Source organism: Drosophila sulfurigaster, chromosome 2L, assembly GCF_023558435.1.
Source record: "Drosophila sulfurigaster albostrigata strain 15112-1811.04 chromosome 2L, ASM2355843v2, whole genome shotgun sequence".
Lineage (NCBI taxonomy): Eukaryota > Metazoa > Arthropoda > Insecta > Diptera > Drosophilidae > Drosophila > Drosophila sulfurigaster.
The window spans coordinates 17,720,151-17,746,736 of record NC_084881.1 but is presented as its reverse complement, the minus strand read 5'-3'; the positions used below and the strand labels follow the sequence as shown (position 1 = coordinate 17,746,736).

Genomic DNA, 26,586 nt, shown 5'->3' with positions numbered 1-26,586 from the left:
CGCTCTCACATAATAAAGACATAAATTTGAAAGAACCTAGCTTCAGTCAGTCAGTCACAATGGGCGAATCCGAAATGATTAATGGTCTATAAGCTCCACACCGAGACCGATAGAAGAAATACCAATCTGCATAAATTTTACAATTGTTCAATAGATTTATTTTTTCGATTTTTTTGGTCGACAAACATTTGCACATAATCCGTCATAAAGTGGAAAATCAAGTAACTAAGTGATTAAAGCGGGCCAAAAAAGGAAATGGATAGAGAAGAAAAAAAAAAAAAAAAATACAGTCAAGAAATCAAATCAAAATTATTCAATAGGCTTTTGGCTTTTGTAGCTTGTCGAGTGGCCAATGGATTTGGATTTGGCGTTTGCTTTTGCTTTTTTGGTTTGGTTTTCATTTCGATTTAACTGAGGAGGGAATTGGAACGGAGCTTGAAATGCATTTTGGTTGTTTGCCAGTTGCCAGAGATTCGATGTGGACGCTTTCAAGATTTACATAAATAAGTGCGCACCAAAGACCAAAAAACGAGGGGGATAAGAAAACGTCATTGCATTTTATATGCAGCTCGTTTTTCTATTCACTGGAATTTTTCTTCTTTCATTTTGATTAGCTTTTGTGGGTCCGTTTAGACAAACCGCAACGAATTTCTCGGCCTTTATCAGGTTTTAATTAAAAGCTGCCGTAGTTTTGATTCACCTCAGAGCTTGAACGCTTAATGAGCCACCAAACATCCCGAGTGGTAATCATATCTGCTAAATTTATGAACACATAAATATGTCTAATTATTTAGATAGACACGGACTGAAATTGAATTTTAATAAACGAATTAATTTGTACATTTTTTGGGGGAATTTTAGACGCTGAAGCGTTTATTGCATTTTAGATATTTATTAAAAATAATACTGATTTCTATTTACAAATAATTTTAGAATTAGTTTTGTTTTATTTTTGAAAATTGTTGAAGGATTTATTATATTTACTCCTTACAATTTCTGTTAGGAATTCAATATGGAAAATATGAAAACGAAACTCAATTATTTTTAAACTTATTTTTGATTTTAATCTAAAACCCAAAACATATATTATTCAATTAAATTATAAAATATAAAAACATTATTTTTCTTGAATTTTTATGAAGGCTTTTATTTATTATATCTTATTTAATATTGTAAGTTATCAAAATTGAAGATTCCGCAAATTGAATTCACAACTTTAATCAAAACCTCAAAATTATCTTTAATATTTTGAGATTAAAAAACAAGAGCTTAAAATTTAATTAAAAAGCCTCACGTTTTTTATTGAAATCATGAAAAGTTATTGACTTTAAAGCAGCGCAGCGACGCCATTTAAATAGCGCCACAAAAGGTGGCAAGTACATGGGAGGAAGGGAAGAGGCAAGAGGCAAGAGACGCAGCTAACCGCAGCAAGGCGAGCTCATAAAAAAAAAGAGCCGAAGCAGCACGTGATAAACGCACTTAACAGGTAACACCCATTTAAGCGAATGATGAATTAACACACCAACACACACACACACCTTACTGATGCACACACACTCACACACACACATACCGAAACACACCTGTGTGTGTGTCGCTTGGCGAAGACCTCAAAGCAGCAGACACATGGAACATGACAAACCGCAGCAGCAGCAGCAAAAGAAGCAGAAGAAGCAGAAGCAGCAGCTAAATATCTCAAAGAGCTTTCAGTCTTCGCATCTCAAACTTCCCTCATCTCTCTTTCGCTCTCCCCCTCTCCAGTCTCCACTTTCCACTCTCTCCACTCTCCATTACTGTGACTGAGTGCCGTTCAGAATTGTCTGGTCTGGTCTCCGCATTGTGGTCGCCGTCAGCTGCCCGCGGCCGCTTCATAAACTTCTCGCAACAGCAGCAGCCAAGACCAACTTCATTGGACACCCATCTACGTCCCCTTCCTCTTTTATCTTCGCCTCCCTCCGCTGCCCGACAATTGTCTGTCAGGCTTTTTTGGGTAAAAGTTGAGAAGCGCAGAAATTAGTTAGAGAAGACGTGCGTAAGGTGTGTTTTTGAACAGTTTGCCTCCTCTTTCCCCCTTTCTCTCTCTCTCTCTCTCGCCCCAGCTCTCCACCTCTCTCCGACACGTGCGTTTGTCAGCCTTTCAGTTTGTCAGCTCGTCGTCAGAGTCATTAAAACTGACGCAGTTAAACAAAAAACTTTTTGACCACTTTTTCGACCCGAACAAATTTGCCTGCATTTTTGACCAACAGCGCGATAAAAGTGTCAGTTGCAAAAGTTTCAGTTTCAACTAAATACAACAACAACAACAACAACGACAACAACTCACACAAAAAACCGACATCAAAAAAGTGCTACCAAACCCAAAAAAAACAAAAAACTAAAAAGTGAAGCTAGATAAAAAAGAAATTTAACATCGCATGCAGCGAGTGCAACTATAGAACAGCAGAATTTTTGAAAATTGGGTCAAATTAAACCTCAGAGATTTTCAATCAAAAAAAAAGAATACCTTCGATAGATTACAGTTCTGTGATAATTGAGATGAATAGTGTTCTAATGCTATTGAAAGTAAATAAAATAATATTGTAAAAAAATAAAGCAAATCAAATAACTATTATTTAAAATTCAGCAAAATATATAAAATACATTGATGTCATTATTATTTAAAATGGGCGGAAGCGTGTGTTGTTTAAGAATTTATTCACTAAATATGCGATAAATGGACAATATTGAATTTCATGAGTAGCAAATTTAATAAATTAATAAATTTTATTAATTTAATTTCCGCTATGTCCGCTCTGTCTGCTCTGTCCGCCTTATAAAACATAGGATCTCAGAAACTATGCCCATATAACAATTTGAATTTTGTGAGGCTAAAGTCGCTAAGAGTATATTCATGGAGGCAGTTTTTAGTGGTTGGTTCGGTATATTTTTAGTATTTTTGCAATATATTCGGTATATTTTGAGAGAAAAAACACCGCAAAGTATATTTCTTGTATTCAAAATGGGTAGCGGGTATCTCACAGTCGAGTACACTCGACTGTAGCTTTCTTATTTGTTTAAGTATTTTTTTAGTTATGAATTGAATAGTATACCGATTACCGAATATAGTCTTCAGTATATTTTAGTATGTTTTAAAACTTTGTTACTCTAGGATTAATTATGAATGCAATGGTATATAATGGTATGTTATTGAAGGTAAATAAAATAATATTGTACAAAAATAAAGCAAATCAACAAACTATTATTTAAAATTCAGAAAAATATTATATTATATATAAAATACATTGATGTCATTATTATTTAAAATGGGCGGAAGTAAGTGTTGTTTAAGAATTTATTTACTATATATGCGATAAAAAATTTAATAAATAAATTAATTAATTTAATTAATTTAATTTCCGCTCTGTCCGCTATGTCCGAATATAGTCTTTGATTATATTTTAAGTATTTTTTAGTTAACGGTATATTATTAATGTAATAGTGTACCGATTACTGAATATAGTCTTCAGCATATTTTAGTATGTTTTAAAATTTTTTTACTCTATGATATATAGTATAGCTTAATATATTTTTAGTATATCAATTTAATATATTTTGGGAAAACAAACCTTTTTGGCTTGGTGGAGAGTATCTCACAGGCGACCACACTCGCATACAAATTAATAGTTTTAGAAAAGTTATTTAGTCTTATTTAATTTGTATTTTTAATTAATTTAATAGCGCTAAGAATTATCACTATTTGCAAAGCATTCACTTCACGTACCTTTCGCAAGTTAAACTAATCTCAAATATTTCTCTTTGCGCTGTGTTTTTTTCGAGATATTTATCGCAGTTCATTTTCGCTCTCTTCGTTATCGTTTAAATATCTTTAACGACAATTAACTTTCAACTGCTGCCCCAGCAAAGTCATTAACGAAATTTTTTTTGCGCGTTACTCAAAATACGTAAATACGAAAAAAAAAATGGAAAAAAAATGCGATTCCACTTAACATGTTTTAAAGGCAGCCGGAACAACAAACAGAAAACGTGGCATAGCAACTGCGGTCATCTAGAAAGGTCAACGTTGATGCCACAAAGTGGCAGCAACAACAACAATACCAACAACAAAAACTCCGACTTACAGCCTCCAGTTGGCAGTTCATTATTGATTTTAATCCAGCAAAAAGTTAACAACGAATATGTTTGTTAAATACTTTTAGGAGTAGTTTTTGCCAACTTTAATTCAATGTTGATTAAAACAGATCATTAATTAAATATTTACAATACAATTTCCCATTTTCGACTTTTTCGTCATTTGTCATTTTAAATATGAATTTTCACACTCAACACAAGTTTTGAATTTAATTTGTTGTTTATTTTTTCTGTAGCTGTCAGCGAGCAAAAGAATTTTGTTTGCCATCTGTTGGTTACAAATGAATGATTTATTTAAATGTTTATCTTGTGGGCCTACTAATTAAAATTAATTTTCTATTGATTAAATGTATTTAATTCCATGTTGGCAAGTTTTCAGGTAGCTTTCAGCCTTATTATCTATTTCTACCTCACCAAAACACAAATGTAAAAAATTAATAATCAAATGATTAATAGTTTCACACAACGTGTGGTCCATCAACTGAGTCTCCTCTTGTCCATCTCCCCCCTTCACTCGCCCCTTCCCTTTAATCTGCATTTCTTTTGTGCGGTTTACTTTGCGGAGGCAACTCCACGGGATGCTAACAGCCAGCTCCGTTGGGAAGCTCTTCAACTCGCATCTCACGGCGTGAGAATTTCGCGTAAGCATTTTTTTTCTATTTTGTTTTTCGTTGAATGAAGTACGCCTGATTAGTTGCCTCGTTTTCTTATTGTTCTCTTTTGAGCTTTGGGTGTCAATACAAATCGAATTTGTCGGGTAATCAACACAAATTCCAAAAGTGTGAAAGCTAAGAATATTATCATACATTTGTATGTCATGATTTGGAATTGAGTAGTTGAAAGAAATATTTCATACTCAATTTATAATTAGTAACAGAGTTATCAATTTCCTAAGATTCAACACTTGACAAATGCACATATCACAAAATTATTATAAACATTGCGATTATCATTTTATTTAATAAAGTTAGAAAGATTAGTTGCTTAATTCTTTTATCTAACTTTTGGGATGAATAAAGCCCCTGACCGAAGGGGGAAAATGTTAGATTTTTGCACATGACTTCGATGGATAAAATCTTTACACTCTCTTTAGAATTTTTTGAAGTGTTCTTTGTCTTCTTGTAATTGTATGTATGAAAACAATTATTTTAAAACATCATTTTATTAATTATGTGGTGTCATTCTATAAATAATTAATTACTGCAATATTAAATGTAAAATTAGAATTGTTTATTTATGTCAACCAAAATTATAAGCTTCAGTCCTCCATATACTATCAAGTAAGAAAGCGACAGTCGAGTGTGATCGACTTTGAGATACCCTGTACTCATTTTCAATGAAACTGTGTTCTTAAAATATACCGCAAATGTACCACAAAAATACTAAAACATTTCAGAGCCTATATTTGGTATAATAATATTATACTACATTCGAAATACGAGTATATTATGCTTTAAAGTATATACAAAATATATAGTATATATAATACTATAAAGAATAGCAACTAAGTATATTTATGTTACTATATAAGATCGGAAATGTCTTCTTCTGCCTGCCACAAACTTCCACAATATTCTATCTATCGATATCTAGTCATTTCTCAAATACTTTACTTATTCCTGAGCATATAATAATTATTTCAATTTGATTTATAACGTATTCTTTATCAGTGTTGAATAACTTCACATTACATAACATCATAACCGTTAACATTCTCAACTACTGTTATTAACAGGTTTACATTCTGTTAACTAAAATATGAACCGCAGTCCTGTGAAATGTTATATTGAGTGGTTGTACCAGCTAACAGTGGCACACACTGTTATATGACTTAGCGTAGACACGACCTCAACAATTTTACGATATAATAAACAGCTTGCCTTGGTATGGAGATCGTAATGTGAGTATCGTAACTTCAGTAAGAAGACATTTTTATCAGTTGTTGAAATATAGTTATTGAAATAGAAATAATAGATATAAAAACAAATAAACGTTTAATCAGAACTGCATAGCTTCAATAAATTAAATGTGAAATAAAATTCTAAAACTAAAAGTTATTAAATTTTAATTAGTAAGCCGAAGAATTCTGTAGCCAGTACTTTAGAAACAACGTATCTCTTAACTTAACTATTTTAATTTTATCTAACTTTTGTAAAGAAATAAGCAAATAAATTTAAATTGTTAAATTTGTTTATAAATACTTGTTTTGATGCAGACGCACACAAATTCTAAAATTCTAACGTATTAAAAATCGCATCACATTTTATCTATTTATAATCCATCAACTGCAGAAACCATTTCTTTTAATTGCTTTATAATCATAACATTAGCTTCCACTAAAATCTAACAATCATTGCAGGTGAATCGAAAAACGACAACAAGCACCAAACGAAGCTATAATTAGAACAACACAATTAAATTTGATGTTAATGCGATAATTTATATTTAAATTAAACAATTGAAAACGTCTAATGCCGAACAATTTCGGACATTTCGGTCAAAGCGAAACATTTTCAGGGGGCAACTCGGCTAAAAAGGCAATTAGAAATAATAACAACATTCAAATGTTTTTTTCAATGTCGACCAAGTAATGCGCATTGAACTGAGCTGCTAATAGAGAAGGTTTAAATGGCTAAATGCAAATTCGGGGTAGATCGATAAAGAGAGAGCTCGTCTAAATGGGCAATGGAGAAACACATTTCATAAATAATTTCACAAATTTGGGCTGCAGCGTAAAAATAATTAAATTGAGTGCATTTTAGTCAATAATTACAAATTTGAATTTTAGTGAAATCGATGTGAATTGCATGCATTGCAGATGCTTGGAAAAAGGAGTGGGAGAGCAAGCAGATGGATTATCCACCGAAACGTACAACAATTTATATTAAAATTCATTTAAACTTCAAAATTATAAATACATACAATAACATTTAATCGTTCTCAGATAATATAGATGAAAAATTTACATGAATTTGAAGCGTCTTAAAGAAATACAGAAAGTAGCTCTTAAGCCACGAAAAGCTGGAATGACCGCTAGATGGCGCCACCGCATTTTCTGCAGCAGTTTTGTGGAGCATTCTTTATGCAATTTAATTGCATTTTTAAAGATTGCTGGTATTGCTAGTAAAATCGGAAATATAAAATTTAAATGTGATTAAACTTATTTGTAGAAAGCTTAAATTCGTCCACTACAAAATGCAGCGACGAAAGGAATGAAAGCAGATATGTGTTCCAGCAAAATTCAACAATTAATATTAAAAAATAAAAAATTAAGGATCTCGAAATAAATTCAATAGAGTACACTCCTACTCAGATAATTTAGATGATAACTTGGCATGAAGTTAAAGGGTCTACAAGTAATACTAAAGTAGCTCAAATAATACAAAAACCGCGAATTCCATGGCCACTAGATGGCGCTAGTGTATTTCCTGCAGCAACTTTGCTTAGCATTCTCTAAGCAAATAAGATGAATTTTGAAAGATTGTTCAAATATTTAATAAAAATTGAAATGTAAAATTGAAATGTGATTAAATTTATATGCAGAAAAGAACAACTACTTGTATTATGCTTATTAATCTGAAATTTTAGTACATACTTTAGAATTTAATACACACTTAATATAACTCTTACCATTTAAGCATTGTGTGCGCAACCTCTCTTGAGGGAAAACACTGCAAGGCATCTTCTGACTTGGCTTTCTTGCTGTCCTTGTTGGTTTTTTTTTTCTAATTTTTGTTGTTTTGTATGTTGCAAGTTGCAGCATTCGTTGCTCGTCAACAACATCAATTAGCTGCTTTTTTCATGTTCACTTGCATTACTTCGAACATCGTGACTTGTTCTTTCGCATCATCTACTGCTTGTACGTCTTTTACTCTACTTCTTACTTACTCTACTTGATTCAAATACTCCTAGTGCTGTTTATTTTGTGCTTGCAATATTCCTTAGTATTGAAAGTCATTCAATGTAGTCCCTTTAAAATTATTAATGAATGCATGTGAAGAAATAAGTATTTCACTGATTAGCTTTAGAAAGGAAACATGATAAGTGACTCGAAGAAGTGAAGTGAAGAAGTGAGTATTAATAATTCTCTAGGAATTTATTGCATGCGACAATATGTGCAATGAAATATACATAAACAATTTCATAAATAAGTAAAGGTTATTCTTATAACTCTGGCTTAGCACTACATTTAAAGGTAAGTTTGATTTTGGGAACTTTTTCTGTATTACGATAAAATATATAAATTCAATCATTTTTTGGTTTTCTTAAGAGTTTGTACCAATTATCTTAAGACAATTAAAAATTTCTGTGACATGCTAAACTCTAATTAGTACTTTAGTTAGAGATAATTTGAGATAATAATCAAGGCCTAAAAGATTGAAAAGAAATGTTTTTTTTTCACTTTAGATAGTGTCACATACAACATTTTAGATTTAAAATTATTCATATACAGATTTTAGGTTGTAAAAAAACATGCTTATCAAATAATAAAGAACGTCTGTAATGTAGAGCAAATAAAAAATCGTTTTGTCAACTAAAATATTTAACAAGTTCTAAATAACTCGCAGTTAATAAACGGCATTTATTTATTCTCCATGAAAACTTGTCACAACTGCATAATTCACTTCGAAAAATGCTCAAGCCTCCTGCGAGTAATCCACAAAGAAAAAATCATGCCTATTTATGTGAATCGTGTATGTGAATAAGCTTACTCTGTAAATTGCACAATAATGTTGCAAGTAACGACAAGTAATCCACAAACACACACACACATACACACACACACACACACGGTACACTCGCCCAACCATTCGTGTTATCTTTAAACTAATTGAGGCTATCAATTTTATCAACAAATTCTGCCTGGCTCTCTATACACTTGCTCGTATTTCATATCGATATCACAAAAGCTGCCTCATTTATTATGCGCAAAAAAAAAAAAGAAAAGAAAAGAAAATTGTTATCGAAGCAAATGACATTTTGGACGGAAACATTGGGCGACGACCAGACGACGAGACCTTTAAGGTCAGGTTAGCCTTCTTTATGACTCGCTTGAACTTCCATCTCCTCGCCCATCTCTTCCTACTCCTCCCCTCTCCGACAAGCCGCTGACAAAAGCCTAGACTTGGTTTTATTTACTGGCATAAAACGCATTGCATGTTTGGCCTGTCGCCTGTCGCTTGCTTCGCTGAGTTTCCAAAGATTTTGCACTTGCTCTAAGTACGCCATACTCTTTAAATCATGAGTGAAGTGGGGTATATTGAATGCTGAGCAAGACTAAGATTAATATAAAGGAAGTACATATTAAATTGGTTAAAATATGTTGGTAAAATTAGTGAATAGATTTTAGTCAATTTAAAAATTGGAATTGCAAATATGTTAGTTATATAAAAACAGTCCAAAAACTAATTGAAAATATGTAAAATAATTTTGGATCTGCATCTGGCAACCCTACTACATTTGTTCATCTGGGCACACTATCAATAAGTATTGATAGTTAAATAGAATCCATTTTGTAGTTAAAGTCTCTATTAAGTTCTGCAACTAACTACTTTATATAGTTTTAGTACATCAATAAAAACTTTGATGTAATCAAATTACATCAAATAAGAATATAAAATAAGAAATCTGAGTTGAGAAAACTTTAAAAGATTTGTGCTAGTTTCTTATTTTTTATAACCTTTGATTTCGGAGCATAATATGGATAACAATATGGAATTTTTCCCTTTCTAAGTGTAAGAAAATTTTCGAAATGAATTTATCTGTTCATAATCAGCCCGATTTTTTATATTTTTAAGTGTTTCATGTGTAATATAAAATAATATAATATAATGAATTTAGAATTATAAAAACACTCATAAACAAACAAAATCAACTCATAATTGAACAAGTGTAGTGCATAAAATAATTAACTTTAATATTTACTCTTAGATTAAATATAAATAAAATAAAAGTTTTGAAACAATTTTCAAGAAAAGTACATAACTTCCTGCTGTATTATTCAAAAAATAAAATTCCTTTCTACTAATGCAATTTAATCTAATAAAGTTAAGAGAAAACTACAGGGTATTGTCGTGTTGAAAAACCTTTTTAGGTAACAAATCACTCGCTATTTGCCACCTTGATAAACATTTATTATTAACGTCATTTCATGGCATATTAAAGCAGCGACAATCGCTGGTTTCCATCATCAAGCATCGTTAGCTCAGAAGAATCGCTGGAAAATCATAAAAGTTTTCCTCCACAAAATAGTAACAAAGAGGTTTTTTTTTAGCATTTTGTCAATTTTTATTGTTTTTTTGTTTCGTTTTGGGGGGTTTATTGATTTTTAAAAAATTATGCTTAAATGCTAACTACTAACAAATTGTCCATTAACTAACGTAAATTTAATTAACCCTTTTTTGGTATCGCAATGTGGCGAGTTTTTTCATTTTCATTTTCAATTTTGTTTTTTTTTTCTTTGTTTATAATTTAATTTAATACATGTTACACAATATTATTATGACTATTATTATTATTGTAATTTTAATTATTATTATAATTTGCTGTACTCTTCTGCGGTATATTTTTCTATCGTTTTCGGTTTGATGTTTTCCATATTATTCAGTTTATTTTTCTTATTTCTCTTTTTGTTTGTTCTGAATACGTCACGTTGTGTATTTGCTAGTAAATGCAGAAATATGAAATTGGTATTTTTGATCAACTTTTTGTTTTCACATTAATTAAATTTAAATTTAATTTAATTTACTTGTAATTGTAGTCAATTAGTCTAGTAGTCGTATGTGTGTGTGTTTCTCTGTGTGTTATTATTTTGTTTTTTCTTTCTTTTTTTTTTGTTTGGTATGAATTTCACACTTTTTCAATTGGTAGTTTTCACGTGTTTTATATTTTCCATCAGATATTTAATATTTAAGTATATGTATATGTATTTAAATTACACAATGCACTATGTACAAAATTATGTTACAAGTTTTGTTTGAAATTTCACCAAAAGTTTCTCTCGCTCGTTCGCCATTAACTTTTCGCTGGACACGTGATGCCTGCAGCAGCAGGTGCGAAATCGGTTGGCAATTGGACACGTGCATCTTCTGGTCCAGTGAAATTCGAGTTTCCACGAGTGAGGAGGAGGGGGAGAGGGTTAGTTCTAGCTTTTTTGGTCTGTGGAGGGACCGAAACTTACGTGCTAACGGGAATGCAGTATTTATACAGGGTGTCAAGTTTTAGAAACTCTTCTCTTCAAGTAATTCGAATTCAGTATGCTTAACTTTAGTATTTCATATATTTGTTAGTAATTTTTTATGGTTTTGGGTATATTTTTTGATTTCAAATTTGGTTCACTGGGAAAAAATACCAAATGCCGTATTTAAATGAAAATACAGTATATAGAAAATTTCACAATTGAAATCAAAAATTTAATTCCTGATTGGAAATTGGTTGGTAAAGTTTCATTCATTTTGATTTCAAGTATATTTTGTTATCTTTTTTAGTATTTTCAGTATGCTTTGGTATTAGAGAAGTAACATTAACCTAACCTAAATCACTCATTCACACTCATTCACATTCACATTCATACACTTTCGATATACATTGAATTACTTAAGTTTTTAGTTTCAAGTTTGAAATCGCTTTTGGATTCCTTCATTATTTTTAACTACAACTTAACTATTTATTCATTTATTTTTTTTGCTTTTTCTTCTTCGCTTTTATAATACAACTTTGCCCGGCTCTGTGGTGGCAACAGCAGAAGTAGAACCACCGCCACCGCCTGGTCCGGCACCGCTGCCTGTTGCAACCACGGCGAGCATATTATCCGCTGGCGTGGCGCCGCCCACTTGAGAGTCATGTTTGGTTTTCGCTTTATCATGCACGTACATCGCGGCCAGGGCATTGAAACGTGGACCCCAATTTTGTAAATAGTTAAAGTCTTGATTCTCATCGTCGGTGCCTGCCGTCGTTGGGATTGGGTTTGGTTTTGGGTTTAGAGAGTTTAGTGATATAGTTAAAAGTGCTTTCTTCTTCTCTCACTCTTCACTCACCTGATGCCAACGAGCTTAGCGATTCGGCAATGCTGCCACTGCCCTCGAAGGTGAAATTGCGCAGGTCATCGAAGGGCGGCGCATTGGGATCCTTATCGATGCGTTGCTTACGCTCCTCCATCAGATACGCCACATTCAATTCCTGGCCCGGTGGCAGCAACGTCATCACTGGATCTATTGTTGTATATGGAAGCTTGAACTTCGCTCTCCCTGTATTAAGTCGTGTGTTTACTCACATATAATAGGCATCTTGCAGGCGGCAATATCGGGTGGCATATTGCCGGTCTGTGCACTGATTGGTATTTGCAGTGGCGTTATGTCAAAGGCCGTCATATCATCCTCGCCGCCGCCTTCGTCCTCGTAGCTAATCACCGTTTCACGCACATCCTTTTCGGTGCCGGAGCGCTTCTTCTTTTTGGTCGTCTTGCGCTTGCGATTGTACAGCACGAATATCAATGCGAGAACTGGAAATAAAGGAAATCATGCATGATATTACAAGGAGTCTAAACTCAATACTATAATTAATATATTGTTTTCTAGTTATATTGTTTCTTTTTTATTAAGTTTTTTATTAATATTATGCATATATGAAAAGCAGTAACTGAATTCATTTCTAACTAATTATTGCTAAAAGAAAGAAAAGAAAAAAAAGGAAGTTTAAAATTCAACTTACTTTGAAAAGATTAAAAAATGTAGCTAACGTAAATATGTCAAAAATCGGTTCACAATGATTTGAACAGAGGTTGACTTAACAAATTATATTTAATAGTTAACCAAAAAAGTTGCAGTCGAGTGTGTTTGATCCATTTTCTTTATAAGCTAAACAATGCGTAATAATCGGTAAAATATACATAAATAATCTAGCGAAAAAATTCGAATATACTAAGACTTGTATATTGAAGTAGTATGTCAATATACCGAATACAAGTTTTAACATATTTTTTAGTATTTTTCGGTATATTTTTTATGTATTTGTTATCATCATCATCAATCATCATTGAAATGATAAATATTTAACAAATTTTAATGTAAGCCAACGTGGGTCCAACCCAAGTCTATTATAAATTGAAACTTTTATTACTACAAACAGGAGGAATATAAGAATATGAATTTGTTATTGGGTACCAATTTTTTTTTTTAATTCAAACTTTGTAATTTTCTCTTATTTAAAAAAAAGGATAATATTAATTTGTATAACTTTTACTTAATACCAATAGAAGTTTAGACAACGTTAAGTGTTTTTCTAACTCTTTTTTTGCTAGATTTTATGAGGCATAACTTTGTGAACCAATAATTACCGTTAGAAAAAACTATTTACATTTTCTACAACATTTTTATGGCTTTCAAATATTGATGTGTATTGAAGTGGAGTTTGTGGCTGCATAGCCATTAAAAAGTTTTGCTTTATGGTTAACAACAACGATAAAAATTTAACTAGCCAGTTCGGCTGATTGAACTAGCTTACTTTACTTAGTAGCTGCCTTAAATTTGAGATTTACTTTAAACATCAAATGAGTTCTTTCGGCACCCTTTGAATAATGGAAAATAGTCGATGTATTGACGACAATTCCACTAGAACAACTTAAATAATTTACCAATATTTGCTGAAAGGCAAAAAGGACTCGAGTGCATTTGGAATACAACTTGTTTGGTTAGATAATGCGAAAGTTGGAAAAGTTTTATTCATTGAGCCGGCAGACAGAGACAGAGAAATGTAAAAGGCACTTTGCAATTGTCGAACTGATAATGAACTATTTCTGGTGACCAAACTGACGCTGCTCTTGTAATTGTGAGGTTCAACTTTGTCGACCGAAAGAGAAAGGATGGCCAGCTGTGAGTGAGATGGCAAATAGCAGAAACTGTGGGAGACACTAAGCGGATTACCAACCTCCAAAACAAGAGCAAAAAAAACTGAAACATTTCAAACGCAGTAAACTTGTTAGATTTACTATTTCACTTTAGGTTTTCATCTCGCTTTAACTTCAAGTTATATTAATAACTTTTATGCGAAACTACTTGCAACATATTCTTCGAGGGGCAAGGCGTGTAAACAACTTGCAATAACTGGAAAAGAAATGTGGAAAGAAAACTGTGCATTTTATCATTTGTGCCCTCGGTTGACAGCAATATTAACTGGGTTCAGTCTTTGCTTCGCATTCGCGTTCACTCAAGTAAAAATAATTAAAAGTCTCTCTCAGTTTTTTGCGTTTTCCAAAAATTTGTGCTGCAAATGTCTGTTGCAGGGCGCGTTGCAAGTTGACTTTGGTTAAGCGGATTCATTAGTTTGCAACAACTGGCAGCTGCTGCTGTTGCCGAAAAGAAAACATTAAATAGAATAGAACTTGCCCCAAAAGTTCATTAATGCGAATGAGCCCAAAGTTGAACATTTTCAATGATTTTGCCATCATTATTATGATGATCTTGAACGTGCCGCGTTTCAGCATTTCCCATTTCCCATTTCCCACATCCCAAATTTTCCGGTCCTATTTCCTATTGTGTGCGCAACATTTATATGTTCATCTTATCTGTTTTTTCGTGTACATTTTTCTTTAGATTTAATTAGCCTCATTAAACGTAAATGGAGTTGTTACTGTTGTTATGACCACCTAGCCGCACTCACTTAGCCAACTGTGCGTCGTCCCTTTTTGCGTATTTATTTCACATTCTTGTTTTTAAACAACATCCAAAGCTAGGTGGCTTTCGCGTTGCCACCACAAAAGATGCTTCGCGGCGGCACGAGTTGATTTCATTAAGTGGCACTTGGGGCAAGTTATTCTGCTCTAGACCAGGGAAAAAGGTTGCGACGCTAAAAGGTAATCAATGCAAGAATAATATCAAATTAGAAATTTAAGAGGTTCGTTGCCCCATGAAACTAGCTAAGAAAGTTTGTTTTCTATTGAAATGATGAAGGGGAGCATTTAAAAGCAACTACTATATGTAATTAAAAATATTTATTCCTTGAACATTTTCACCTATTTTTACAATCAACTTCCTTTTCTATTAAAAGTAATTAAATAGATTTATTCTTTGAACAATTTTACAGCTTACTATTTTTACAGTCAATTTCCGTCCTTAAATTGAAAATTGTAAAGAGAGGACTAAGCGGAATGTTTTCAAATAAAAAGAAAGAAATGTTTTAAGTACACAAAATATTTTGCATTTATTTTTATGTTAAATTTTAAACTTCTGCTTTAATTTAAATAAAAGTTTCTCGACAATTCGATTTTACCATTGTATTTTATTTGTATCCTTAGAAAACTATCATTGAATCATAGTTTAAAATGCTCTTAAATTCTTTTAGATTTTTTTACTATGAGCTAAACAAAAATTTTATTTTAAACTTTTCTTAGAAGATATCATACTCTCTACAAAACCTTGAATACACTAAATTAGGTTTTCAAATTTCTGTTTCAAAGAACTTTTTAAAATTTAAGAAATTTTTATTCTGAGCTAAAAAGCAATTTCGCTTAAATTCACTTTAAAATTTTTTAAATTTTAATGGTACTAACTTGAATGAATTTGAAAAGAACTACGACTAAAATGAAAAGTAAAACATATCACTGAACTTAAGCCAAATAAAAAAGCATTTGATTTTCATAAGTTTTCTGAATTAAATCATACTCAATAACATCTTAAATTTGTATGATTCTTTTTAAAAACATTCCAAATCTATGCACACCTTTTAAGCTTTAGAAAATTGCAGTACTTGAAAACGTTATAGTAATAAATTGAAATCATGTTGAGAACTCTTTAGCGTAATTCGCTCGCCACTTAAGCTGCTTTATGCTCAGTGCTAGGCAACAGTAGCTGTTAGCTGGAGCTAAAGGAAAGTACTTGGTAATTATTCTGTGTTGACTGTTTGTGAGGTCAAACTACACAGGAACACAACAGACAACTACATACATAACAACCTGAGCATAACTCTAAAGGCCAGCGACTTTCCTAGAAACTAAACAATAATTGTAACAAACTATAGCAGCAAAAAAAAGTGGAAGAAAAAAAAAGAGAGAAGCTACTGTGTTCTAATGGCATAACAAAGCCGCTTGTTTGTCCTTTGTTTGCAGCGAGCTTCACACAACACATTCACAGGCACTTTTTCAGCTCATCTTTTGCATATAGTTGCTGACATTTTTTTTGCTCCCAAAAAAAGTAAGGGGACACAACAGGACACAGCAGGACGAGTCAGCTCATCAGAGTTGTCTCCCTGAGCTGAGGGCTTCTATTTTTATACCCGCTACCCATGGTGTAGAAGGGTATTATAGCTTTGTGCTTCCAGGAAATGTATGTATATATAGTACATATATATTCTTGATCAGCTACAACAGCCGAGACGATATAGTCATGTCCGTCGGTCATTCTTTCTTTCCTTTAGATTTCAGAAACTATCTCTTTACATATTTGACTGACAATTTGGTATATTTTTTACTCTATGGTATATTTTAAATGGAGTATATTATATATTTAGCTGAAAATCCGGTATATTTTGTACTCTATGGTATATTTTGAATGTAGTATATTCTACAATCGTCTGACAATTTGGTATATCTTCTACTCTATGGTATATTTTGCACTTTATGGTATATTTTGAATGTAGTTTATTCTACATTCGTCTGACAATTTGGTATATCTTCTGCTCAATGATATATTTTAAACGCAATACTATATAATATACTGAAAAAATCTATTTTGTATATTTTTAGTATTTTTGTGGTATAATAATTCGATATATATTAAGAATAAGATCGCACTGTTTTGTTATTATTAAAAATGGATAACGAGTATCTCACAGTCGAGCACATTGAACTATACAATTTTTTTTTTTGACTGGGAATGGCACTTGAAATTTCATGCCGAAAATACAGTTCAACGATTCTGAGATTACACAGGCCCAGAGAAAACAAAGAAGAAGTAAGGCAGAGAGGGAGAGGGAAAGGTGGAGAGCGAAGCGTTGACTGTAAATAATGTTAGATAATTATTTAGTTTTTGTTTTGTCTTTGCGCCACTTTAATGCAATAACAACAAAGACGAAATTGCCTCCAGTGTTGTCAGTGCCTTGAAATTTTCACTTCATAAACGGCAAGTGTAGCTAGGAAGGGGAAGGAAGCGAGGGAAACAGTGAGGGGGAGGAGAGATCTGAGCACTTCCTGTGTTGTGCTCTCTCTCTCTCTCTCTCTGGAGCATTCGTTTGCGTTTATTTATTGCGCCTATTTTGCGGTTTAGCGGTTTTATGGCCCCACACTGCGTATGCGCAATGCAAAAAAGGCAACTGTGTAATTAGCCGGCTCGAAAGGCGGCTAATTAGCTTAAGGCCTTGTTGTTGTAACTCGTAACTGTAACTGTTCCTCTCTCGTTCCCGTTGCAACTTCAAACCACGCAACGCCTTTCATTAAAACTAGCACCCGATTATTTTTGGCACTGGGATAAATCAGCCTCAGCTTTTAAATATGGCTACAAATAAATTGTCAGCAGCTGCTGACCAACTGGCAAACTGAATAAAGCGCAGCTCAGATAGCAGCAGCCAAATGCGAAAGAGAGAGCGCAGAAAAAAAAACACATTGAGGCGACGCTAATTGAAAATCCTTTGAAATCCCAAACGAGTCGAATTGCCGGCAACAACAACAACAACAACAAAAAAAGGGAAAAAGTGAAATTGCGTATACGCCAGCGGGTCCCATTCGCATTGCGCATTTCGCATTTGTCTCTGTGCAACATTTTTGAAAATGCTCAAATCCACTTAACGCTATCTTGCTCGCTCTTGTCCGCTGTCCATTAAGTGCCACAGTTACACTGAAACCACATGAAATCTTTGACAACAGTATAAAAATCAAAGCTATCGAAAGTACGTAAAAAAGGGTAAAATAGTACACGCTTAGACTGAAGCGCATTTCTGGTTTTTTTTAGAGCTTTCCTCTGAAACATTGTCACAAAATTAATAATCTGATTACGGTCCATTAGCAACCAATTGTCACCTGCATAACAATTTCTTTTGTCGGAGTAACTTAATGCTCTTTGAGGTGTATTTCAAAGTTTCCTCTTTGCTTTCTCATTGTTTCCATTTTGAAGCACCTTCGAGTGGTCTTCAAAATCAACGTTGATAAATCGCATTCGAACTGTCAACATATTTGTTTTTGATATAACATTTTTGATTCCGTTTGTTCTGTGCTCTAAGTCGCTTTTGCTTGTGGACAGCTGCATTCAGTGTTCTACATTCTATTTGGTTTTCAAATTGGAATGTTTGTTTTGTGTTTCTATTTCCCCTACCTAGTATTCAAATAAATATTTTCATATATTATATATATTTCAACAATTTTCTTCTCAATAATTGCAAACTCTTCCTAACACATATTTAAATATTTCCATTTCAAATTTAATTTAATTTTATTTTTTTCATTGGGATTTCCTATTTGTTGTTCGGAATTCCATTTCCCATTCTGAAATGTTCATAAGCATTAAATGCATTTCAATTTTTGTATTTATCATATCTAATCTTCAATAGTAGCAGCATTTCATAAAACAAATGTATTCTCTGTGCAACATTTTTTGTTGCTTTTGTAAATTCCCTTAAAGTTTTTTATTTCACACAATTCTTTTTCAGATTTGTAATTATAAATTTAATTACATTTTTTCTTTCTTTTTTATTTTCCATATTTATTAACTGCACATTACATATGTAAACATGACATATTTATTTGAATTGCATTTAAATTTATAATAATTGCGAATACTTTATAAAACAAATTTGATTTTTTTCATCAATTTTTTTTTTAAAAGACTTTTATTATTTCTGAAAATCTTTTCTATAATATTTCCTTTTCACTTTCTTTTTGATTTGCCATTATTGTTGATTTTTTGTTTATTAGCCTAATGATTTTTTATGTATCGCTTCAGTTGTCAGAAAATGAAATTGAAATGTTTACTTTCTCTGCTCAAAATTGTTTTAATTGTTCACTCATTGATTTTCCGTTTCTTTTTCGATTTCCCACTATTTTTGCTTTTTTATTAGCTTATAATGCTTTTAAATCTATCATTTTCATGCTCAAAATTGTTTTAACTTTTGAGTTTATTTTTTGGATTTTCCAATATATTTGCTTAATTTTTTATTAGCATAAAATGCACTTTAATTTATCTTTGCAGTTATAACTCTTTGATTGTTATTATAGAATTTCCAGCGATTCCCCAAATGAATTCCCATTAAAATAAATAGCGATAAAAATCAATTTCATAAAAAATTCATTCAATATTGTTTTTATTACCTTCATTGAAGTAATTTTTTTGAATTGCATGATTATTTGATTTTTATTTTATATTTTAATTCATGTTTTTTTTGCAATGTTATGAATGTTTTTTTTTTGGGTTGTGCAATGGATGTTCTTAATTAGCCATCCTGCATTCTGCCAACAAAATAAATTGCCCTCGGTTTGGCGTTGTACAAAAACACATACGAGGACAAGAAATGTGGCACTTTGCAAGAGTAACAACCACGCCCCCCTTTTGCTGAATAAACAGAAAGGGGCGTTGCTTATATGTGTGTGTGTGTGTGTGTATGTGTGTGTGTGAGGCGAGAGATGTTTTTTCTCGCTGGGATTTAAGTGCAGCGCGGGTCCAAACTACTGAAAATTGCATTTACATGTAAAAACAGACAACTGAAAACAACACGCCACACTTGGTGGCACAACCTGGGGAGGGGCAGGCACAAGAGGGAAACGTTTGTTTGTATGCGGATGTGAATGCGGCTTAAGCCGCTTTAACTGACACACATGCATGCCAAATTGTTGCAGCAGCTTAGCGAGGAGGTGTTTGCTGTGCCACACTCACACTCACACTCTCAGACACAGACACACACTCGCCTTCTTGCCACAGCTGCCACTCGTTACAGTACTTACTCAGTATGATAATCAGGCAGACGAATATGGCGCCCAAGGCGCCCATGCTAAGCTTCAAACGTTGCCCCTCCTGCACAAGTTCACAGTTCTCGCCCCAATAGCCCTCGGGGCAAATGCAACGATATCGCAATCGTGGCTCCAGATTGATGCACGTGCCACCGTTTAGGCACGGCATGTCCAAACACTCGTTACGATCGACACAGCCCTTCGTGTCCGTTGACATGATGCGTCCTTCGCTGCAGCTGCAAGTGTGCGAGAGAGAAGAGAAGGGAATTAGTTTTTTTTTTGGTTTTTTTGTTCTGCTTTTTAGTGTTACGTTTTGTAAAATTCATGTTGTGCATAACTTTTTAAAAGCTTCCAACTTTTTATACCTGTTACACTTAGGGCAGAAGGGTATTACAGCTTTGTGCCTGCAGGAAAATTATCTAACAGCCTTATCTGACCCCATTAAGTAACATATATATATTCTTGATTAGTCATGTCCATCTGTCCGTATATCTTAGATACTGTACCTATATATATTTGACTGATAATCTGGTAAATTTTGTACTCTATGGTATATTTTTAATAAAATAGTATATAAACATACGAAATGTAGCCTTTGGAATATTTTAATATTTTTGCTCTATATTATTTTGGTATATTATGAAAATAATACTGGACGGTTAACTATATAAATATACCATCGTGTACAAAATATACCAGATTCAATCATATATATTATTTGGAGATACTAAAATATACCAAATACATTTTATTGACAATGTGGTATATTTTATACTCTATGGTATATTTTGAATTAAGTATTATATCAATATACCAAATATAGTTATTTGGTATTTTATTAGTTTTGCGGTATATTAATTCAGTATATTATACGAATTATACCGCACTGTTTTTCTTTGAATCAAAATGTATAACGGGTAACTAAAAGTCGAGCACACTCGACTGAAACGTTCATACTTGTTTTTTTTTGTTTCGACACAAAAAGTTTGCTGGCCAGTTGTTGGCACAGCGGAAGTGAAAGGAGGTGGAGAGGAGAAGGGGGAAAGAGGAAGGAGGAAGGGAATGGAGGAATACCGCTGCTGCATCTTTTGTGTGCATTAAGCGCGTTAGCTCTATGGGGAGAAGACACGCTCAGTTCTCTCAGCTCTCGCAATTCTCCCCCAAAAGGATTAGGTCATAGTTTCTCGGAGTAATCACTATTTCAACCAGCTAAATTCAAAATGTGTGTTTCAAAACATTTTCAATTTCAGCGCATGCATATTTGATGCTGCGCTTCGCCAAGGTTCTGCCTTGGATTTTGTGGCATTGCGCGATTTAATAGCATTCAAATTAATGTGATTAAATAGTATTAATAGAGCAGCTCCAGGAGTTAGGAAAATTACAATTAAACTCTAAATGTGGAAATCTCACTAAAATACAAGTGAATGCAAAATTAAAGCATTCAAATTAATCTGAAGAAAAATAATTAATTATAATAAATAAAAAGGAAATTAAGACACAAATTTAAATTAAATTCAATGAGTTAAATGAAACTTTAAAAAGCATAAATATGCTACTAATAAAATAAGTTAATATAAGGTTGAAATATGAATTTCAATAAAATCGTCAAATTAAATGCGTAAAAGTTTATATTTTTAAAATAAAATTTTTAAATACAAGATGAAAAAACATTCGAGTAACGAAGTTAAACATATTGAAATTAACTTAAATGAATAATGAAACATTACGCAGCATAATCCAAAACTTTAGAAAATAATTACACATGGAAAAATTGAGAATAACGCAACTTAATAAAATTAAATTTTTTTTCTTAAATATAAAATTAACTAAATAAATAATAGTATAAATTAAATACTTGGAAAATGTTATCTCGGCATATTTTAGTACAAATTAAGAATTTCGACTATAATCATATTTAAAAATAATTTAAGAAACTAATAATTATAAAATATATTAACTTTCAAATTACAAATATAGTATCTAATACTTGAAAAGAGTTTCAAATTAATCAATTAACACTTAAAACATATTTTTTAATAATTGAAATATTCAATAATCTACTAATTATTGCTGTTTGATATACTGGTCATTTTTAACGATTTCGTCTACTGCATAAATTGAATTAACATATCACAATTTGAAAAAATTAAAATCGCTAGCTCTTTATGTAAATTTAATTTTTTTTAGGATTTGCTTTTATTGACCATAATGGAAATGCACGTCAATTATTTCTATTAATTTTTTTTATATATGTATATGTTTGATGCATTTTTTTAAATACTTTCATTTCCAAATTGGAAAATGCATTAATCTGCATTACGAATTCAACAATATATACTATAATTCTTTATACATATCAATTATTTTATCAATTATTTCTATCATTATTTTTATATTTATGTTGGGTAGATTTTTTTTAAATGTTTTCATTTCCATAATGGAAAATGCAATAATCTGCACTACGAATTTAAGAATATATAATTCTCTATAAATATTTGATTTTTTTTATTTCCCCAATTCCATTTTGGTAATGGGAAAACCATTTAAACTGCATTAAGTATTCAGCTTTTTATATAAATTGTTTTTCTACTTCATTGACTTAATATTTGTAATGGAAACTTCTTTAAACTGCATTTAACTTAAAGCACAAACTACAAGTTGACTTTCACTTTTGAATGCAAGACAGATTTTTTACATATAAAGATTTTTACAATGTGGGTCAATTCATCTTGTTATGAAGCTTGTAAGAGAAGCAGAGAGAAAGATAGTGCTAAAGAGTGGCCACATTTCGCCGGCTGACACGAATCCCAACGCTCGCTGCACAATGAAATTCGAATTGAGGGTAAAGCGAGCATAATTTATGGAACGTCGACACCTGGACATAACGCAAAGGCAAGGCAACGGCAAAAGCAAAGGCAACAGCGTTTTTGGCTCTCCGTGTTCGTGTTGGTATCCGGCATCCGTGTGGCACTATTTAAATTTGCTTAAAGCGCCAACACTCCTCAATTCGTCTTACAAATGGGGCCAACAAAAAGCACTAGCCAGAGAGGGAAATGTAGAAGTTGCCATTCAGCAGCTTTCCCACCCGCTGCTACTGCTGCTACTGCTGCTGCTGATGATATGTATAATGGCAAACGTAAATGGAGCACGAAGCTGTTGGGTGAGGGGGAGAATAAGGGAGCAGAAGCATGATAGATAGGAGCAACGAACAGGTTTGCGGACGGGCGTCTGTTTGTTCTCAGTGTGGTTCAAATGGAGTCACTCGGCAAAACTAATGATGTGGAAAATGTGCTCGCTTCTAGCACAACGATTGGAGTAGGTGTTGCAACTGGCAGCTGCCAGAAGGATCGAAAGTCATGTGCTAGCATGCAAATATATATATATATATATATATATCTACAATTTATACTATGTTGATATTTGTGTGGCGGTGGCACATTGCATCTGGGATGTGTCAGGACATGCTGATGACAATTGATATTATTTGTTTTGTGCCCTGCTGCTGCTGCTGCTGATGCTGTTCGATTTGTTTGCTACTCTCCCCTCCTAATACTCTCTCTCATTTTCGCTCTCTCTCTCTCTCACTTCTCAGCACCTGTTAGGTGAGCTGTGGGAAATAGAAAAGAAATGATGGCAGATGCCAAATACCATACGATGCGATGCGATGTTGTTATGGCATCTGGAAGAGTTCATGCCACAGTTAATGGCACACTGATGTGCGACTGATTGGGTTGCACATTTGAGGCGAGCAATTGCTGCAGCATTGCTCAAATATTTCCACAAATATTCAACAAATTCAACGAAATATATTTTGGATTGATTTCAAAATTGGAAATAAATCAATTTCATGATTTTAATGTTTAGCAAAATTATGCAAAATGGTGAAAGTACTCGTATTAAGGAGGAAATATTTATACAAATATTCAACAAATTTAACGAAATATTCTGGCTTGATTTAAAACAAGTAGGTAAACGAGGATGCTCAACTGTGAGATACCTGTAACTCATTTTTTATAAAAGCAAAATATACAAATTTCATATACCACTAAAATACAATAATATACCGAAGGCAATATAATGATATAGTACTACATTTAAAATCTACCAGAGAGTACTAAGCATTCCAAATTGTTAGCGCTAAAATGACTTCTACAATTTTTATCTGAATCAGGAATTATAAAAACTGCGGTTTTTATTGTGTGTACTAAGAATCGTGTCTCAAGCTTAACACCAAATTATGCAAAAATTTCAAAAATTCAAATATGTGACTAACGTAAAAATTTAAAAGTTTTACTTATGGCTATGTGATTGTTAAAGTCATAAATAAATTAATAATATTGTGGTTTAATTTTGTTCTTAGCTCTCCTATCACTTTTAATATAACTTTAAGGTTTGAATAAATTGAATATTATTTTAAATATAGTAGAAGTGAATATTATTTTAAACTTTTTTACGATTGGCTATTTCACGTTTTAACATAGCACACACATGCATGCAAAGTACGCATTGCATGCACATAAATGTATTTAAATATACACTCGAGCGCTAGATGGCGCTAGTAAGAAGTTGCGGTGCTTCATAATATGCAAAATAGTTTCTTAAAAAACTGCTACTCTATGCATGTGTGTGTAAGGTGACTATTCTGCAAAACTTTGCAGCAGTGATAGAATATAAAGTTTATATTAAAGCGGCTTGTATGCAAAAGGTTAAAAAAAAGTATACACCTAACACATAAAAGTGTTCTAAATAGTTTCGTACCATTTTTCAATCAAAGTAATTAATTAATTCGAAAAATTTAACTTTTTTTTTGTTTTTCTAATATAGAAAATGTAAAAATGTAATTTTCTTTTTTACATATAACACATGGGCTGAAAAGTCCCGGGCCTAACACATAGGTGGCGCTAGTTTTATTGCAGTCAACTTTTTTTCAGTTAATACAATCCTTCAGAAGACAGCTGCTAAAATTTCATAATATTCTATTCATTAGTTTGTAAGTTATTGAGCTAAGAGTGACACTACTTTTGCTATTTTCAAAACAATGGGTCAAAAGCAATTTCGTGTTCTAATCTTACACTGCTTCTTGATGGGAAAAAATATCGTTCAAGCTAAACTTTGGCTTGAAAAGTGTTATGGGGACTCCTCTCTATCAGAAACAACAATTAAACGTTGGTTTGCTGACTTCCCAGTGGACGTCCAAATGGGAGGTCACACCAGAAAATTAAAAAAAATCCACAAAATCGTTTTGAATAATCGAAAATTAAATTTGCCTGAGTTAGCTAACATCGTAAAGATATCAAAAGAACATGTTGGCTTAATATTGCATGAGCATTTGACTATGAGAAAATCTCTTAAAAATGGCTGCCGCGTTTGCTCACTTTTGACAAACAACAAGAATGTGTTCATGACAGTGACAAAACTACATGAATTTAACTTCGAATTGCTCCCACATCCACTAATTCGCCAGATTAGGCTCCCAGCGACTTCTGGAGGTTCTCAGTCCTGAAAAAATGCTCATCGGTAAAAAATTTTAAACGAATGAAGAGGTTATCACTGAAATTGAAGCCTATTTTGAGGCAAAAAATAAATCGTTCTAAAAAATTGATATTGAAATTTTACAGCGGCTCTGCAATGATTGCGATGCTCTTGAGAAAGATTAAGTTGATGGGTAAAGCCAATTTTGAACCAAAAAAAGCGTGTTTTCTTTGTTAGGCCCGGAACTTTTCAGCCCATGTCTTACATAAATAAAATACTTTAAACATAGCAATCCTGAAACGAAAAATCTCTAAATATACTTCTTATTGCACACATTTAGTTAGAAGTAAACTTCTGTTTAAACACTTTTGTATGGTAAAATCGCAAAATGCATCAATTTACAACTCTATTATTTACTATTAAATTAGTTCTCCCAAAATCCTATAATCATTAGCCCATAAAATATATTAATTAGGCAGCTTCGAAGTGTCCAAATTTACAATCAAATAAAATATAATTTAAACTAGAAAATGAAAGACCATTAACACATTAATGAACATGGAAACTACATCGAATGGTTAATTGAGTGCATCACATTGTTTTGAGTAACCAGCTTAGGAGTAAAGTGAGTACAACAACGAGTACTGACGAGAATTTCAGGTAGTTGAAAATTATGCATTATTGTTGTGTGTGTGTGTTGGGAAAAAGCATTCACAATGGACTTACAAAGTGAATGAGGCGATGCGTTGCAATGTGTGCAATTAGTGAGTGCAGTTAGAGAGCACACACTTAGAGGCAGATGAAATACACACACAACAACAACGGCATTTTGAAACACAGAAACTAAGAGGAAGCGTTGAACTGCATCATGTTGTACTTACGTGCACTCGTATTCATTCCACAAATCAACACAATCAAAGGGGTCCGGACAGATGACATTGGAGCATGGTCGATTCGATGGGCAATTTCGTTCCACATTCCTTGCCATTGTCGCCTGTCCCCATTGGGTGCCATTCATTGCCGGCGGCAGCGGCAGATGTTTGCCATCAAGTCTGCGTGAG

General features: G+C 32.7%; 2 protein-coding genes across 4 annotated transcripts in view; both read right to left on the bottom strand.

Annotated features, from left to right (window-relative positions):
- LOC133850473 (neural-cadherin) overlaps positions 1 to 8,002 on the bottom strand; it is a 202,105-nt gene extending 194,103 nt beyond the window's left edge. Inside the window, exon 1 of the mRNA XM_062286578.1 lies at positions 7,759 to 8,002. The gene's annotated coding sequence lies outside the window, so the exon portion shown is untranslated. The remainder of the gene's footprint in view (positions 1 to 7,758) is intronic.
- Positions 8,003 to 11,591: 3,589 nt separating this feature from the next.
- The window catches only part of LOC133850476 (putative neural-cadherin 2), a 153,277-nt gene continuing 138,282 nt past the window's right edge, over positions 11,592 to 26,586 (bottom strand). For all 3 annotated transcript variants that reach the window (XM_062286592.1, XM_062286593.1, XM_062286594.1), the window contains 5 exons: positions 26,407 to 26,577; positions 20,048 to 20,289; positions 12,401 to 12,628; positions 12,165 to 12,338; positions 11,592 to 12,073 (listed from right to left, as the gene is read on the bottom strand). In XM_062286592.1, coding sequence (XP_062142576.1) covers positions 11,832 to 12,073; positions 12,165 to 12,338; positions 12,401 to 12,628; positions 20,048 to 20,289; positions 26,407 to 26,577 — 1,057 coding nt within the window. In that variant the 3' untranslated portion in view covers positions 11,592 to 11,831. The remainder of the gene's footprint in view (positions 12,074 to 12,164; positions 12,339 to 12,400; positions 12,629 to 20,047; positions 20,290 to 26,406; positions 26,578 to 26,586) is intronic.